The sequence below is a fragment of the Sander vitreus genome, unplaced genomic scaffold, assembly GCF_031162955.1.
Source record: "Sander vitreus isolate 19-12246 unplaced genomic scaffold, sanVit1 ctg358_0, whole genome shotgun sequence".
NCBI classification, from domain to species: domain Eukaryota; kingdom Metazoa; phylum Chordata; class Actinopteri; order Perciformes; family Percidae; genus Sander; species Sander vitreus.
Window position 1 is genome coordinate 24,010 of NW_027595493.1, and position 19,613 is coordinate 43,622.

A 19,613-nucleotide genomic window follows, 5' to 3' on the forward strand; every position below is an offset into this window, starting at 1 on the left:
CAGAGAAGGTAACACTTGCCAGTTTGGTTAGGTTTAGACACCAAAACTATTGAGCTAAGTTGATAAAAAGATGGAGGTTTGGGTTCAAATCAGACGTGACTTCACTTCCTGAAGGTTACCACGTGACGCAGAAAGTGACATATCTCCCTTTGTTCCGTAAACTTAAAAAAACTCCTTTTCTGCAAATGGTCTTGATGATATTTACTCAGTACTGACCACATGGGTTAGGGTTAGGGGGTTATGATAATTTAAACTCACTTTGACATTATCTCTGCAGACTTCCTGCAGGTGAGCATGTTTACTGGGAGAGATTTGGACTCATTTTACAGCTGTAATATAACAAGATGTTCTCATTAATGACTTCCTGAGGCTCGGTACGAAGTGACAGAAGTCCAGACTTCTTCAGTGGGAACTCCAGCTGTGGTTGGGATGTGATGTTAGTTACCAAGTTAAAGCCAAAGCTGAAAGAAATAAAATCAACTCTAATTAAAGAGAAATAAAGAGTGGATGAAAAGTGTCCAAATATGTGATTTAAAACGAAGACTTTTCTCTGTTTTTTGGATTCTTCGTTCAACACATTTTTCTTCAAGACCTTAAAGTAACAAGTTATGAGTATTTCATATACAAAAGATCATTTTGAGGATGTAGAAGTTTCTTTCTTTCTTTATTTGTGGATCTTTTTAATTTCTTTATTATTCATTGTATTTTTGGATGAAGTATATCGTGTTAGTTTTAATCTGTGCAGGAATTTGAGCTAAAACATCAGCTGTTTTGTCATCTTTTGTTGCTTTAAAGAATCAACTTGGAGACAAAGTTTCCACCTGCTGATTGATGGATATTAAATATTTTGAGGATGATGAATGAAGACAAAGTGAATAAAGCTTCAAACTCTCCTGAACTGTCTGCTGTTGTTCTTCAGACACACCTTCAAACATGTACACCTTTAACTGTACATCTTTACCTGTACACATGTACACCTTTAACCCTTTAACCCTTTAACCATTTAACACTTTTATACCTGTACACATGTAAACCTTTACCTGTACATCTTTACACAGACTGTAATACCTCTGCATGTTTACACCTTTAAATCCTTAAACCTGTACACGTGAAGCAGCATGGTGGCCCAACGGATAGCACTGTGGCCTCTAGCTAGAATTTATCGGTTTCAGACCCAGGTCATCCCAGGCCTTTCCTCGTGTAGTTTGCATGTTCTCCCCGTGTCTGCGTGTAGTTTGCATGTTCTCCCTGTGTCTGTGTGGGGTTTTCTCTGGGTGCTCCGGTTTCCCCTACCCTTAAAAACATGTTCTCCTCCCTCTCACTTAATTGAGAGTCACTTTAGATAAAAGCGTCAGCTACAGTCATGTAACGGAATCTAGTTCAGATGTTTAACCCTAACCTGCACATTTGTAAACCTGTACTGCCCTTTCAGGCATCTTTAAGGTTCTGTTATTTAAGATGAAACCTTTAGTGGAAGTTGAATCTTAAAAGTCTCCAAACACTGGCTGTAATAAGATGTTAGACTCTAGCTCTGTGAATGTAGCTCTGCAGTTTGTTTTTAGAAACCCCTCATAGTGCATCTGACTCTGGTGTTTGGACAGTTTCAGTGTCATCGCCCAGTTTATACATTGTAGGCAGTAAAACTTTCCCTTAAAGCATATTCTTTATATCTTCTGCAGAGACGGCTGTCCACTTCAGTTTGATCTGAAACTTAAAAGGATCTGAAACCAGAAAAACTAACATTTGAATCTAAATACAATAAGACCTCAAACCTCCAAGTATATATTTAAGTAAAAAATGAAAATAAATAATTTAGTAAAAAGAATTTCAGAACTGAATCAATGTCATATTTAACCTGAAATTTGTTTTCTTAAAATTCTTTAGTTTGAATACATTGTCGTACTTTTAAAGTTCAAGTTAAAAACTAAATCTTTCAGTTTAAATCTTTTTTTTTTTTAAATGATCAAAACTTGATTTAGTTCCTTTTCCTGGAAAGTATTTAAGATTTTCATCTCTTACCCAAAATGGTTATTAAACAGTCATGTAGAGCTGCAGCAATTACTGGATTATTTTTTTAACTATTAAATTAATCTCCAAATATTCTGATAATTGATTAATCAGTTTGAGTCATTTGATAAAACAGGTCTACTTGTGTGATGTCAGCTTGTTAAATGTGAATATGTTCTAGTTTCTTCTCTCCTCTGGGACAGGGAACTGAAGATCTTTGAGTTATGGACAAAACAAGACATTTGAGAACGTCATGTTGGGCTTTTTAGGAAACACCGATCCACATTGTTCACCATTTTCTGACATTTAAGATCTGATCTGATATCTGTTTGTATCTTTACTACAAACGAGTATACATGTACTGAAGACATTTAGTTTCCCAAACTTTATTCTAGAGACCAACCGACTAATCCATTCATTGAGGAAATAATCCACAGATTAATAGTCAATAGTTGCAGCTATAGAGAGATCATTGGAGATGTGTTGGCAAAGAGTGAGGAATCATTTGAATATTTAAAGTATATGTTCTGTGTTTCAGTGGAAATATGCTGCTGATGTTAACATGTAAAACAGCTTCCACTTTTAGAAAACAGAGTCAGATGTTTGATGAATTTATTCAGAGTCTGATGTGAGGAGTTACATCACACAGGAAACTGAATGTATTCAACGCTCCGTGAAACCGATCTGAGCACAGAGATCAGATGCATGTTAACCAGCAGAGTGACACAACAAAAAGCTTCATCTCTTTAACCTCGGTGTTAACACTGAGACAGTCTGTTAACTAACTGTGTTAGTAATGTTAGGAGTTTCAGGGGATGTAGGACCCAAATACAATATGGCAGAAACAAGAGTAATCAAGGATTTATTTAAATATAATCCAACAAACAAAAAGGTGTCCTGGAACAGCAGGTAAAAATCCAACAAAAACAGGAACAGGCAAAACATCAGGAACAATACCAACAGGGTAGATGCCACACAGACACTCCAAACAACATACAATGATCTGACACAGGACAAGGGGAACACAAAGACTAAATACAGAGGGTAACGAGGTAACAAGAGGCAGGTGACACAAGGGCTGGGAAACAGGTGGAAAACATCAGGCAATCACAAGAGCGGTAAAACACAGGGAATAAAACTAGACAAGACAAAGAACAGACTATCAAAATAAAACAGGAAACAGAACAAAACATGACAGAAAACCAGGCTACAAAAATGACAGGAAAACAGACTACGATAAGACAAAACAAATCAGAAATAGAGGACAGCGGGACCCAGGGAACTGGGGACAGAGGGCTCTGGAGCACAGGGAACCGAGAGCCCTGAGGTACAGGGAACCGAGAGCCCTGAGGCACAGGGAACAGAGAGCCCTGAGGCACAGGGAACAGAGAGCCCTGAGGCACACGGGACAGGGAACAGAGAGGGGCCACTCGGGACAGAGAAAGGCCACTTGGGACAGGGAACATGAAGGCCTTGGCAACAGGGGACAGAGTTGCCCAGAGGTGGTAGAGGTGCCCAGAGCTGGCCTGGGCACCAAGGTGCTGCGGCCAGGTAATCCAGGGTTGCGGACAACAGCAAAGACGGAACCCTTTGGGCAGCTAAACAGGCCATCGCGGACCTTCAGGCAACCAAACAGGACGTTGAGGACTCCGAGGCTGCTGGCGGTGAAGGTGAAGCCTCTCAGGCGGCCGAACAGGCCATCGAGGACCTTCAGGCGGCCAAGCAGGACGTTGAGGACTCAGAGGCGGCCGTCGGCGAAGGTAGAGCACCTCAGGGCGGGGACCCTCTAGAGGCTGTCTGCGAAGGCAAAACCCCTCTGGAGGCCAACCGTGAAGGCGAAACCCCTCTGGAGGCCAGTGGCGAAGGCAAATCCCTTCTGAAGGCCGGTGGCGAAGGCAAAACCCTTCTGGAGACCGGCGGGGAAGGCGAATCACTTCTGGAGGCCGGCGGGGAAGGCAAATCACTTCTGGAGGCGAAACCCCTCTGGAGGCCGTCCGCGAAGGCGAATCCCCTCTGGAGGCCAGAGGCGAAAACCCTCTGGGGGCCGTCCGCGAAGGCGAAAAGCCCCTGAAAGCCGGAGGCGAAGGCAAATCCCTTCTGAAGGTCAGCTGCGAAGGTGAATCTCTTCTGAAGGCCGAGCAGGTCTGCGGCAAAGGCGAAACCCCTCAGGAGGACAGGCAGACCGAGCAGGAGAAGGGGCAGCCGAGCTGAAGACAGGCGGTGGATCAGCTGGGCTGAAGACAGGCGGTGGATCAGCTGGGCTAGAGTCCGCCAAACAGGCAACGGGAACAGAGGTCGACAGGGCACGAGGGGCAGGAGTGGGTCTGACCAAAAACAAGGGCAAAGTCACTGGGGTGGTCTCAAGGGCAGTCTCAAGGGCGCCGGGGACCGGCAAAGTCACTGGTGAGGTCTCTGGGGCGCCAGAGACCGGCAAAGTCACTGGGGAGGTCTCTGGGGTGCCGGAGACTGGCTTGCCCGTAAGCGAACACTCTGGGAGAGCAGTCGACGTGGACTCTGGGAGGTCAGTCATCGTAGACTCTGGACGACTGGAAGACTCTTGAAGAGCTGTCATCGGAGACTCTGGGCGGATGCACGTCAGCGGCGGTTCTGGGCAGGTGCACGTCAGCGGCGGTTCTGGGCAGGTGCACGTCAGCGGCGGTTCTGGGCAGGTGCACGTCAGTGTCGCTAGCCAGCCGAGGATCAGGGAGGCCGCTAGCCAGCCGAGGTTCTGGAGGGCTGCTAGCCAGCCAAGGTTCTGGAGGTGCTGCTAGCCAGCCAGGGATCTGTGAGGCTGCTAGCCACCTGGGAACCAGGGATGCTGCTAGCCAGCCGGGAATCTGTGAGGCTGCTAGCCAGCCAGGAATCTGTGAGGCTGCTAGCCAGCCGGGGTTCAGAAAGGCTGCTTGAAAGCTCGGGGACGCCAGAGAGCTCGGGGACGCCAGAGAGGCTGCTAGCTAGCCTGGATTCAGGGGGGCTGCTAGCTAGCCGAGACTCAGAGAGGTTGCTAGCTAGCCGGGGCTCGGAGAGGCTGCTAGCCAGCCTGGATATAGGGGGGATGCTAGCTAGCCGGGATTCTGGGATGGGGCCGCTAGCCAACCCAGGGTCAGGAGAGCTGCACGTCAGCCCAGGCTCAGGAGAGCTGCACGTCGGCCCAGGGTCAGGAGAGCTGCACGTCGGCCCAGGAACGAAAGGGTTGCATGTCAGCTCAGGAACAGAAGGGTTGCACGTCAACTCGGGAACACTGGCCAGCTCTGGAACCCTGGTCACACAGGTCAGCTCTGGAACACTAGTCAACTCTGGAACAGGCTCGCTGGACAGCACGGGCTCGGGGCCGCTGGACAGCATGGGCTCGGGGCCGCTGGACGGCATAAACTCTGGGCTGAAGAGAGGGTGAAGCAGGGAATAGCGTTGGGAGCCAGGTTGTCTTCTTCCCCGTTTATGGCCCCCACGGTTCCCAGGGAATATGGCTAGGCGAGTCCCTTCAAAAGTCTGCTTGTTCTTGAGGGTGCCCGCAGAGAAGGTAACCGCCAATTGAAAGGTGTTCAGGGGTGCTGCAAGAAGGCGAACTGGACCCTTGTCTTCAAGCTTGAAGGATGGCGGCTTTCGCCTCCGTCTGTCTAGCACACTTAGCCATATACTGGAAGATAGTCAAAAAAAAGTCTCTGGCTCACCTCCAGGTGGAGCACCGACAGGATTAAGAGTAATAGGCAGAGGAGCAGGCTGGGAGACAGACAAAAACCCAGTAGTCAAAATCCTAGCAGGCTGAGCAACAGGGAGGCTGGTGGTAGCTAGCTGACACTGAGGTAGGCCGGGAATTTGAGGAGCATACAGACTTGGAAAAACACAAATGCAGATGAATGAGCTGGAGAGGAAATTAAGCGTTTAACCCAATCTGGAATTGAGTCATTAAGCCAGGGCTTTTCTGACACACGAGCAAACGACAAAATCGCCTCTTTCTGGCAATCACTGTCTCCTTCCACATAGTCTTCAGCTCAATCAGGTCACATGTTAGCTCACATAGTTCATCTGACAAAGAGTGTGCAGGATCCATAGTCCAGGTAGGTTAGAGCTGTAACCAGTAGAAAAAACAAAAAGAAAAAAAACTGAGAACCCACCGGGAAAAAAGGAAGCCTCTCTGCTGGGTCCAAGTGGTCAGATCATTCGGTCAGGAGTTTCAGGGGATGTAGGACCCAAATGCAAGATGGTAGAAACAACAGTAATCTCAAGGATTTATTTAAATGAAATCCAACGAACAAAAGGTGCCCTGGAAGAGCAGGCAAAAATCCAACAAAAACAGGAACAGGCAAAACATCAGGAACACTGAGACCAACAGGGTAGATGAGACACAGACACTCCAAACAACATACAACGATCTGACACAGGACAAGGGGAACACAAAGACTAAATACAGAGGGTAACGAGGCAACAAGAGGAAGGTGACACAAGGGCTGGGAAACAGGTGGAAAATATCAGGCAATCACAAGATCACTGATACAGTATGTTAAAAAACACTGATACAGTCTGATAACTAACTCTGAGACAGTCTGTTAACTAACACTAATACAGTCTGATAACTAACACTGAGACAGTCTGATAACTAACACTGATACAGTCTGTTAACTAACACTGATACAGTCTCTTAAATAACACTTAGACAGTCTGTTAACTAACACTGAGACAGTCTGATAACTAACACTGATACAGTCTGTTAACTAACAATGAGACAGTCTGATAACTAACACTGGTACAGTCTGTTAACTAACAATGAGACAGTCTGTTAACTAACACTGGTACAGTCTGTTAACTAACACTGATACAGTATGTTAACTAACACTGAGACAGTCTGTTAACTAACACTGAGACAGTCAGCCAGGGCTGTAGTACTCTAGTAGAGACGGTTTTTCTATGGTATTGGACTTGTCTCGGACTCACTGGTATTTGGACTTGGACTTGTCTCGGTCTCTGCCACTTGTCTTGCCAATTATGGCTTTTGGTCTCGACCGAGTCCAGATGTCTTTATTATGTTTATAATAACATTGGAGGGAAAGTGAAACACTGGCCACCTGATAACCAATCACACACTAGATTATCTTTGCACACCCTCCATCTGCGTGACCTGCTAACGTTATTGCCATTCATTTTCATTGATTTTGTACACACTGTAACAAATGAAGATGTCCTCCAATTCTGCCATAATCCAATTTGGTTATAGAAATCACCAGGAATTTCTCAGCACTGCACTTAAAAAGACACAGGGCAGACTGCAAATTCTGCAAAGCAACAATTTCGGAAATGTCAAACTTCGTAGCCTGCAGAGGAATCAAACATTGCGGTATGTTAACTGCAGAGCTAGGAGCTGCTTAGCCTTATCTATGTGTTAACGTTAACATTAGCTAACATAGCAGAAGATAAAGGTAATGTTCTTGGACATAAAGTTATCATAACTTACGTCTGTTATTACTGGTTTCATGAGGTAAAAAAATGTAAACGATTATGGTATACGCAATTGTTTATCGTGTATTGTATTACGTTTGTGGTTGTGCGCAGTCTTTTTACAAATGAACGCTCACGTTAACGTTAACATTATGGTTAAGTAAACTTTAAAATACTTTTTTTCTGTCCTGGACTCGGTTTTGATTCGGATTCAAACCTTTTTGGACTCGGTCTTGTCTTGGACTCGAACCTCTTTGGACTCAGTCTTGACTTGGTCTCGACAAGTCCTGGTCTTGGACTTGTCTTGGACTTGACAAAGGTGGTCTTGACTACAACCCTGCAGTCAGCTGCATTCTGCCAAATGAATCTATCTAACCCAGATTTTCCTGTGCCGCGGTTTTGTTCCGTCCTCCGCCAAGAGCCATACCACACCGGGAGCATCTCAGAAGTAGAGCGTCTTGACCAGAAGTGAATTTAGTAATGAAATGGGAGACGGAAATTGTAAAAGTGGTTGTTGTTATGGTTCCAGCGCTTTTCATTGTGGGATGCAATAGGCGATGTACAGTAGACTGGACCCATGCAGACTGGAGATTTTCTCTGAATCAGTATGACATTTTGGCATACTGCAGATAACCTTTTGTTTGCATACTGCATACTACATTTTGGCCAAATCAGTACATACTGCTATTATAGTAACAGGTTTTATCTCATTTGATAAGAAATTTTTCTGATTATAGTCAAGAAATCTGGTACGAACTAATTCATGCATCGGTTTGAGTCGCTGTGATTTATTGTGGGAGGTGCTGCGGAAGAATGGGGTGAGGGGGAACCTTTTCAGGGATATCCAATCCCTGTACGACCAAAGTGAGAAAGTCAGACGAAAAGAGAGCTGAGACAGAAGGCAAAGCTCTTGATCTACTGGTCAGTTTTCGTTCCTACCCTCACCTATGGTCATGAATGTTGGGTCATGACCAAAACAACAAGATCCAGGGTACAAGCGGCCGAAATGGGTTTCCTCAGGAGGGTGGCTGGCGTCTCCCTTAGAGATAGGGTGAGAAGATCAGTCATCCGTGAGGAGCTCAGAGTAGAGCTGCTGCTCCTTTGCGTCGAAAGTAGCCAGTTGAGGTGGTTTGGGCATCTGGTAAGGATGCCCCCTGGGCGCCTCCCTAGGGAGGTGTTCCAGGCACGTCCAGCTGGGAGGAGGCCTCGGGAAGGACCCAGGACTAGGTGGAGGGATTATATCTCCAACCTGGCCTGGGAACGCCTCGGGATCCCCCAGTCGGAGCTGGTTAATGTGGCTCGGGAAAGAGAAGTTTGGGGTCCCCTACTGGAGCTGCTGCCCCCGCGACCCCAGCCCGGATAAGAGGATGACGATGGATAGATGGATGGACGCAGAACAGTAATCGACCATATCAAATGAAACCTGTGAGTTGGCCTTCATTAAAGGATGAAAGCAAATCATTTGAGTTTTAGAAAAGCAGTGTTTGCTCCCGTCATAACTACTACGGCCACTAGAAACCTAAATATTAAACAAAACAACTTCTGGGGGCGTTTTTTAGAGGACAGTCTTGTTTGTTCTTATATGAACAGAATATTAAATATACAGTTTTTAATGGGGGTATTTTTGTAAATTTGTTAAGGAATCACTAATACTGATTTCACCTTGTTTATTTTCCTTATTCGGGTAAAGATTGTTTTTTTATTTGTAAGTTTGTATGTTTTAATTCTAAATCACTCTCAACATGTTGTTACATTAATAAATTAGTAAGTTTCCTTCTCAAATCACTTTGACTCATTGGAATATTTTGACCTGGAAATCCATTCAACCGTCAGTTTTTATTTTCTGTGAATATTATTATTAAGGTGTTAAATAGAGGTCAACACACACACACACACACACACGCACACAGACACTCACAGACAGACAGACACACACACACACACACACACACACACACTCTCTCTCTCTCTCTCTCTCTCTCTCTCTCTCTCTCTCGGTGGTTGTTTGTTCGTTTCATGTTTCTGTTGATGAATTTAATCATCAAGTTTTCTTTTATAAAACCACAAAACTCTGAGCTGGAAACATCAGAAAGCTGAACCACTGAACTCAGATCAGATCAACCAGAACTCAGCCAGAACTCAGCCAGAACTCAACCAGAACTCAACCAGAACTCAACCAGAACCAGCCATGGAAAGAGGCAAGATATGAAGATCACTGGTTTCATTAACACTGACATTACTCATTTAATTTTCATTTTTATTTTACTTTATTCTGTTCTCCTCCCCTGTCTGTCTGTCTGTCTGTCTGTTTGTCTGTCTGTCTCTCTGCCTGTCTCACCTGTCTGTCTCTCAGCCGTCCTCCTGCTGTCGCTGCTGTATTTGGGTGTGTCCTCTCAGCCAATCACAGACGGCCAGCGTCTGTTCTCCATCGCCGTCAGCAGAGTTCAGCACCTCCACCTGCTCGCTCAGAGACTCTTCTCCGACTTTGTGAGTCTAGGGCAGCTCACAGGGAAAAAAAACTCATTAACTGTCTAACTGTATCTGTTACTGTGTCTGTAGTCTCTCATGTCCAGTTATGCCTCCACAGCGCTGTGCAGTAAGGTCTGGCTACACGACAGATGCATTCTGGGATAGGAGACTAAACTCTCCTGGTTTATTTGCATATCTTTAAACCAATCCCAATGGTCCTGGGCGGCGCTGAGCTAGAGAGGAAATGATCTATCATATTCTTTATAAACCTCCCAGTTAGAGAGGAAATGATCTAACATATTCTTTATAAACCTCCCAGTTAGAGAGGAAATGATCTATCATATTCTTTATAAACCTCCCAGTTAGAGAGGAAATGATCTAACATATTCTTTATAAACCTCCCAGTTAGAGAGGAAATGATCTAACATATTCTTATTAAAACCTCCCAGTTAGAGAGGAAATGATCTATCATATTCTTTATAAACCTCCCAGTTAGAGAGGAAATGATCTAACATATTCTTTATAAAACCTCCCAGTTAGAGAGGAAATGATCTAACATATTCTTATTAAAACCTCCCAGTTAGAGAGGAAATGATCTAACATATTCTTTATAAAACCTCCCAGTTAGAGAGGAAATTATCTCACATATTCTTATTAAATCTTTACAATCATTCCCTGAAAGAACCAGCAGACCTGTCTTGTTGCTCCTTCCACATCTTCATAACTTGATATTTTCAGCATGAAGCTCGCTAGCTACAAGGTTGTTGTTGTTTAACGGAGTTTGAGAACAGAAACACGGATGAGAGAGGAAGGTGGAAATTGTTCTTGTGTTGATCCAGACTTTTTGTATTTGTGTGTATAACTGTGTGTATACTGTGTGTATTTGTGTGTATACTGTGTTTAACTGTTTCTATAACTGTGTATTTGTGTTTATTAGGAGAGCTCTCTGCAGACAGAGGAGCAGCGTCAACTCAACAAAATCTTCCTGCAGGATTTCTGCAACTCTGATTACATCATCAGCCCCATCGACAAACACGAGACACAACGCAGCTCTGTGAGAGGACCACACAACACTATTATTATTATTATTATTATTATTATTATTATTATTATTATTATTATTATTTATAGTGTCAGATCCTAACAGGAGTTATCTGAGGACACATTACAGATTGAGTAGGTCTATACCACACTCTATATCACTTACAGACAGCAAACATTTGGTGCGACAGCAGCGAGGAACAACTTCCTTTAAACAGACTGAAACCTTAGATAGAACCAGACTCTTGTGGTGCGTGTGGTCAATTTACCTGGGAACTCAGACACCGGAGCTGAGAATGACGTCACACCCGGGTTGATTGCGTCCCAAATAAGTCAGATTTTCACTGTGGGGTTAGGTCTAGTTAGGTTAGCTATTGTTAGCTATACCTGTTGATAACAAAACAATACGCTATTTTCTGTGCATACATAGAGCGTAGCAACATGTCCACAGATAGAAGTTGGACAGGACTGTGTGTACGACTGATTTAATTTAATAAACTATGTTACTACAGCTTTCACTGCTTTGATACACAGCGGCCATGTTGTCCGAGTTCAGTACAAAGTGAACACACCATTTGTGTTGAAGCTGTTGTCTGATTGGTTCTAGGTGTTGAAGCTGTTGTCTATCTCCTATCGTTTGGTCGAGTCCTGGGAGTTTCCGAGTCGTTCTCTATCTGGAGGTTCAGCTCCCAGAAACCAGATTTCCCCCAAACTGTCGGAACTCAAGACGGGAATCCTGCTGCTCATCAAGGTAACACACACACACACACACACACACACAGACACACACAACAGTAATGTTAGTCTGGCTGTGACCAACCATGTGACCCTGTAGATAACTGATGATGTGAATAACCATGTGACCCTGCAGGCCAGTGAGGACGGCGCCGAGCTTTTCCCCGACAGCTCGGCTCTGCAGCTGCCGCCGTATGGAAACTATTACCAAAGTCTGAGCGCCGACGAGTCACTGCGCAGAACCTATGAACTGCTGGCCTGCTTCAAGAAAGACATGCACAAGGTGGGGGTGGGGGGATACTTTAACAATACTGTAACTAAATACTGTATTGACACACAGATGCCAAGTATCCATCTGTTATTACAGGAATGAAACATTAGAATTTAACTGTTTGGTACGAGAATAACACAATAATTGGCCATTTCTCTCAGAGCGATGCCTGGTGGTCAGCCAGTAGATTTGGTAAAATGTGTTATTTTAAATAAAAAATCCAAACAGTATTTCTCAAACCGTCTGCAGTGAACAGCAAACAGTGAAGAGAACAGATGTGTTGTTTTCAACCTAAAATAAACTCAGATGTAAATTCAAACATTATTATCAAAATAGTTGGCGATTAATTTAACAGTTGACATCTAACAGATGAATCTCTGCGGCTCTGATGTTTGTATTTTGCAGGTGGAGACGTACCTGACGGTGGCGAAATGTCGACTCTCTCCAGAAGCTAACTGCACCCTGTAGCCCAGCCCCTCCATCGTGTAACCCCGCCCCTCTGGCACATAGCCCCACCCCCATAGATGATGTCACATCCTGTGTGCTCTGTAGCCCAGCCTCCATGTTATCTGCCTCCGCTAACTAGGGTTAGCATTAGCTTTAGTGTTTCTTTGCTGATGATGAAATGTTTTAAGATGAGAACAGGAAGTGATGTCATACTGCCAGCGTGTTAAAATAAAGCTGTGTTGCATTCAGGCGCGTCTCTGTGTCTCTGATTCATGAATATGGTCTCCTATCAATTTGCAAATTGTGAAACACATTTCACAAATGAACAGTCCCTCCAGCAATGTTGCGATCGCAACGCAAATTCAGTGCTCCTCACAATTTTGACCAATCATCGCAACTTTCCCGCAAATTTGACCAATAACCGGAGTTTCCCGCGACTTCAACCAATCCCAGCAGTCCCTCGGGCCAGACTTTGTATCAGCATGTGACTCTGAGAGCCAATGAACAAGCTGGAGTGAGAACGGGTTGACGTAACACAGGCACGTCACCAAATTAATATCCTTGTTACTGATATGAAGACAAAACATGTGTGACTCGAACATCTCACATTTACCAACAAAACGTACAGCGAAAGACCGTGTAAAACATTTCAGACCGTCCTGCCAACCTGTATATATTTTAACATCAATGTACGCTGTAACGATTTCAATCTGCAGACAGTGAAAGCTGCTGCTGTTTCCTGTCGGCTCTCTGCAGCGGGCGGGGCAGCTGCTGATTTCCCCCCCGCGACTGACGCACACACACAGACACACACACACACACAAACACACACACAGACATACACACACACACACACAAACACACTGTGGATGCAGGAAAATCCGGAGATGAGATGTACACGATGACCTAAATTGAGGACAGCTATACTCATTATTATAAGTGCAATGATAAGTTAAAGTCCAATAAGTACTTTATCAAACCGTATGAATGTGTGTCCCAGGCCAGGTTAGTGTATGTGTGTGTGTGTGTGTGTGTGTGTGTGTGTGTGTGTGTGTGTGTGTGTGTGTGTGTGTGTGTGTGTGTGTGTGTGTGTGTGTGTGTCTCAGGCCAGGATAGAAAATTAACTAACAACGTAATGATCACTGAAACATATGTTCAAATTTGATTTATTCAATGAATTATAATTTTTTGTTTTAAATCCACCAGATATTTTCATATCATACCAACATTTGCGGCATTCTGAGCCTTGTTGGTAAGGTTAATATAGCAACACTCAGCCCAGAGTAGTTTTATTCTCCCTGAAATAACCAAAAAAGAAATAGCAACTTTTTACAAAAGCTCCTGCAAAATCAGACATTTTGGGCCGCAACGATCTCAAAAAAAGGCAGAGAAATCCTGGAGGGACTGGAAGAACTGAGGGCCAGAGGTGGCATGGCATGGCGAGGTATGTACAAACAGGCCGCACTGAGGTAAAAGCATGGTGAGGTATGTACTAACATTCTGCACTGAGCTAAAAGCATGGCGGGGTATGTACTAACAGGCTGCACTGAGGAATAAGCATGGCGAGGTATGTACTAACATTCTGCACTGAGCTAAAAGTATGGCAAAGTATGTACTAACAGGCCTCACTGAGGATAAAGCATGGTGAGGTATGTACTAACATTCTGCACTGAGCTAAAAGTATGGCAAAGTATGTACTAACAGGCCTCACTGAGGATAAAGCATGGTGAGGTATGTACTAACAGGCCACAATGAGGTAACAGCATGGTGAGGTATGTACTAACAGGCCGCACTGAGGTATAAGCATGGTGAGGTATGTACTAACAGGCAGCACTGAGGTAAAAGCATGGCGAGATATGTACTAACAGGCCGCAATGAGATAAAAGCATGGTGAGGTATATACTAACAGGCCACACTGACGTAACAGCATGGTGAGGTATGTACAAACATTCTGCAATGAGCTAAAAGCATGGCAAGGTATGTACTAACAGGCCGCACTGACATAAAAAGCATAGCGAGGTATGTACTAACAGTCTGCACTGAGCTAAAAGCATGGCGAGATATGTACTAACAGGCCACACTGAGGTATAAGCATGGCGAGGTATGTACAAACAGGCCGCACTGTGGTAACAGCATAGCAATGTATGTACTAACAGGCCGCACTGAGGTAAAAAGCGTAGTGAGGTATGTACTAACATTCTGCACTGAGGTAACAGCAATGTGAGGTATGTACTACAAGGCCTCACTGAGGTAAAAGTATGGCGAGGTATGTACTAACAGGCCACACTGACGTAACAGCATGGTGAGGTATGTACAAACATTCTGCAATGAGCTAAAAGCATGGCAAGGTATGTACTAACAGGCCACACTGAGGAATAAGCATGGCGAGGTATGTACAAACAGGCTACACTTAGGTGACGGCATGGTGAGGTATGTACTAAAAGAGAGCACTGAGGTAACAGCATGGCAAGGTATGTACAAACAGGCCGCACTGAGGTATAAGCATGGTGAGGTATGTACTAACAGGCCGCAACGAGATAAAAGCATGGTGAGGTATATTCTAACAGGCCACACTGACGTAACAGCATGGTGAGGTATGTACAAACAGGCTACACTTAGGTAACAGCATGGCGAAGTATGTACTAACAGGCCACACTGACATAAAAGCATAGCGAGGTATGTACTAACAGTCTGCACTGAGCTAAAAGCATGGCGAGATATGTACTAACAGGCCACACTGAGGTATAAGCATGGCGAGGTATGTACTAACAGGCAGCACTGAGGTAAAAGCATGGCGAGATATGTACTAACAGGCTGCACTGTGATAACAGCATGGTGAGGTATGTACAAACAGGCCGCACTGTGGTAACAGCATAGCAATGTATGTACTAACAGGCCGCACTGAGGTAAAAGCGTAGTGAGGTATGTACTAACATTCTGCACTGAGGTAACAGCAATGTGAGGTATGTACTACAAGGCCTCACTGAGGTAAAAGTATGGCGAGGTATGTACTAACAGGCCATACTGAGGTAAAAGCATGGTGAGATATGTACTAACATTCTGCACTGAGCTAAAAGCATGGAAAGGTATGTACTAACAGGCCACACTGAGGAATAAGCATGGCGAGGTATGTACAAACAGGCTACACTTAGGTGACGGCATGGTGAGGTATGTACTAAAAGAGAGCACTGAGGTAACAGCATGGCAAGGTGTGTACAAACAGGCTGCATTTAACTAAAAGCATGGCGAGATATGTACTAACAGGCCTCACTGAGTTAAAAGCATGGCAAGGTATGTACAAACAGGGCGAGCATATGTACAAAAAGGCCACACTGACATAAAAGCATGGCGAGGTATGTACTAAAAGGCCACACTGAGGTAAAAGCATGGAGAGGTATGTACTAACAGGCTGCACTGAGGTAAAAGCATGGCGGTGTATGTGCTAACAGGCCGCACTGAGGTAACAGCAATGTGAGGTATGTACTAACAGGCCGCAATGAGGTAACAGCATGGCGAGGTATGTACTAACAGGCCGGACTGACATAAAAGCATGGCAAAGTATGTACTAACAGGACTCACTGAGGATAAAGCATAGTGAGGTATGTACTAAGGTTCTGCAGTGAGCTAAATGCATGGCGGTGTATGTGCTAACAGGCCGCAATGAGGTAACAGCATGGCGGTATATGTGCTAACAGGCCGCACTGACGTAACAGCATGATGAGATATGTACAAACAGGCCGCAATGACGTAACAGCATGGCGAGGTATGTACTAACAGGCCGCACTGACATAAAAGCATGGGAAAGTATGTACTAACAGGCCTCACTGAGGATAAAGCATGGTGAGGTATGAACTAACAGGCTGCAATGATGTAAAAACATGGTGCGGTATGTACTAACAGACTGCACTTAGCTAAAAGCATGGCGAGTTATGTACTGACAGGCCACACTGAGTAAAACATGGTGAGGTATGTACTAACATGCCGCACTGAGGTAATAGCAATGTGAGGTATGTACTAAAAGGCCGCAATGAGGTAACAGCATGGCGAGGTATGTACTAACAGGTAGCACTGAGGTAAAAGCATAGCGAGGTATGTACAAACTGGCAGCACTGAGGTGACAGCATGGCGAGGTATGTACTAACAGGCCGCACTGAGGTAAAAGCATGACGAGGTATGTACTTACAGGCCTCACTGAGCTAAAAGCATGGCGAGGTATGTACTAAAAGGCTACACTGAGGTAAAAGCATGGCGAGATATGTACTAACAGGCCACACTGATGTAACAGCTTGGTGAGGTATGTACAGCAGGCCACACTGAAATAACAGCATGTTGAGGTATGAACTAACAGGCCACAATGACATAAAAGCATGGTGAGGTATGTACTAACAGGGTATGTACTAACAGGCTGCACTGAGGTAAAAGCATGGTGAGGTATGTACTAACAGGCTACACTTAGGTAACAGCATGGCGAGGTATGTACTAACAGGCTGCACTGAGGTAAACGCATGACTAAGTATGTACTAACAGGCCGCACTGAGTTAAACGCATGGCGAAGTATGTACTAATGAGCCACACTGAGGATAAAGCATGGTGATGTATGAACTAACAGGCCACACTTAGGTAACAGCATGGTGAGGTATGTACAAACAGGCCGCAATGAGGTAACAGCATGGCGAGGTATGTACTAAAAGTCCACACTGAGGTAAAAGCATGGTGAGGTATATACTAACAGGCAGCACTGAGGTAAAAGCTTGGTGAGGTATGTACTAACAGGCCACACTGAGGTAAAAGCATGGTGAGGTATGTACTAACAGGCCACACTGAGGTAAAAGCTTGGTGAGGTATGTACTAACAGGCCACACTGAGGTAAAAGCATGGTGAGGTATGTACTAACAGGCCACATAGAAGTAAAAGCATAGCGAATTATGTACAAACAAGCCTCACTGACATAAAAGCATGGCAAGGTATGTACTAACAGGCCTCACTGAGGTAAAAGCATGGTGAGTTATGAATAAAGAGGCCACACTGATGTAAAAACATGTTGAGGTATGTACTAACAGGCTGCACTGACATAAAAGCATGGCGAGGTATGTACTTACAGGCCACATAGAGGTAAAAGCATAACGAGGTATGTACAAACAAGCCTCACTGACATAAAAGCATGGCAAGGTATGTACTAACAGGCCTCACTGAGGTAAAAGCATGGTGAGTTATGAACTAAGAGGCCACACTGAGGTAAGAACATGTTGAGGTAAGTACTAACAGGCTGCACTGAGCTAAAAGCATGGCGAGGTATGTTCTAACAGGCCGCACTGAGGTAAAACATGGCGAGGTATGTACAAACAGGCCGCACTGACATGAAATCATGGCGAGGTATGTACTAACAGTCCACACAGAGGTAACAGCATGGCGAGGTATGTACGAACAGGACTCACTTACATAAAAGCATGGCAAGGTATGTACTAGCAGGCCTCACTGAGGTAAATGCATGGCGAGGTATGTACTAATAGGCCGCACTAAGGTAAATGTATGGCAAGTTATGTACTAGCAGGCCTCACTGAGCTAAAAGCATGGCAAGGTATGTACTAACAGGCCACACTGAGGTAAAAGCATGGTGAGGTATGTACTAACAGGCCACATAGAGGTAAAAGCATAGCGAGGTATGTACAAACAAGCCTCACTGACATAAAAGCATGGCAAGGTATGTACTAACAGGCCTCACTGAGGTAAAAGCATGGTGAGTTATGAACTAAGAGGCCACACTGAGGTAAGAACATGTTGAGGTATGTACTAACAGGCTGCACTGAGGTAACAGCATGGCGAGGTATGTAGTAAAAGGCCACACTGAGGTAAAAGCTTGGTGAGGTATCTACTAACAGGCCTCAGTGAGGTAAAAGTATGGCGAGGTATGTACTAACAGGCATCACTGAGGTAAAAGCATGGCGAGGTATGTACTAACAGGCCATACTGAGGTAAAAGCATGGTGAGATATGTACTAACAGGCCACATAGAGGTAAAAGCATAGCGAGGTATGTACAAACAAGCCTCACTGACATAAAAGCATGGCAAGGTATGTACTAACAGGCCTCACTGAGGTAAAAGCATGGTGAGTTATGAACTAAGAGGCCACACTGAGGTAAGAACATGTTGAGGTATGTACTAACAGGCTGCACTGAGGTAACAGCATGGCGAGGTATGTAGTAAAAGGCCACACTGAGGTAAAAGCTTGGTGAGGTATCTACTAACAGGCCTCAGTGAGGTAAAAGTATGGCGAGGTATGTACTAACAGGCATCACTGAGGTAAAAGCATGGCGAGGTATGTACTAACAGGCCATACTGAGGTAAAAGCATGGTGAGATATGTACTAACATTCTGCAATGAGCTAAAAGCATGGCAAGGTATGTACTAACAGGCCACACTGAGGAATAAGCATGGCGAGGTATGTACAAACAGGCTACACTTAGGTGACGGCATGGTGAGGTATGTACTAAAAGAGAGCACTGAGGTAACAGCATGGCGAGGTATGTACTAAAAGTCCACACTGAGGTAAAAGCTTGGCGAGGTATCTACTAACAGGCTGCACTGTGCTAAAAGCATGGCAAGGTATGTACTAACAGGCCACACTGAGGTAAAAGCATGGTGAGGTATGTACTAACAGGCCACACTGAGGTAAAAGCATGGTGAGGTATGTACTAACAGGCCACACTGAGGTAAAAGCATGGTGAGGTATGTACTAACAGGCCACATAGAGGTAAAAGCATAGCGAGGTATGTACAAACAAGCCTCACTGACATAAAAGCATGGCAAGGTATGTACTAACAGGCCTCACTGAGGTAAAAGCATGGTGAGTTATGAACTAAGAGGCCACACTGAGGTAAGAACATGTTGAGGTATGTACTAACAGGCCTCACTGAGGTAAAAGCATGGTGAGTTATGAACTAAGAGGCCACACTGAGGTAAGAACATGTTGAGGTATGTACTAACAGGCTGCACTGAGGTAACAGCATGGCGAGGTATGTACTAAAAGGCCACACTGAGGTAAAAGCTTGGCGAGGTATCTACTAACAGGCTGCACTGTGCTAAAAGCATGGCAAGGTATGTACTAACAGGCCACACTGAGGTATAAGCATGGCGAGGTATGTACTAAAAGTCCACACTGAGGTAAAAGCATGGTGAGTTATGAACTAAGAGGCCACACTGAGGTAAGAAC

General features: G+C 44.7%; 1 protein-coding gene across 1 annotated transcript; it reads left to right on the forward strand.

Annotated features, from left to right (window-relative positions):
• The first annotated feature begins 9,645 nt into the window (after positions 1-9,645).
• gh1 (growth hormone 1) lies at positions 9,646-12,424 on the forward strand. The gene is made up of 5 exons (XM_078245057.1): positions 9,646-9,927; positions 10,847-10,963; positions 11,558-11,701; positions 11,822-11,968; positions 12,362-12,424. Exons 1-5 carry the CDS (start codon positions 9,646-9,648, stop codon positions 12,422-12,424), a joined length of 753 nt encoding a protein of 250 aa, XP_078101183.1.
• The last annotated feature ends 7,189 nt before the right edge of the window (positions 12,425-19,613 follow it).

Bases quoted from the DNA above. Each gene is read 5' to 3' on its own strand.
- gh1 (XM_078245057.1), top strand. From the start codon at position 9,646: ATGAAGATCACTGGTTTCATTAACACTGACATTACTCATTTAATTTTC. The intron at 9,928-10,846 runs GTGAGTCTAGGG...TGTGTTTATTAG, and splicing joins AGAGACTCTTCTCCGACTTT to GAGAGCTCTCTGCAGACAGA. The intron at 11,969-12,361 runs GTGGGGGTGGGG...TGTATTTTGCAG, and splicing joins TCAAGAAAGACATGCACAAG to GTGGAGACGTACCTGACGGT.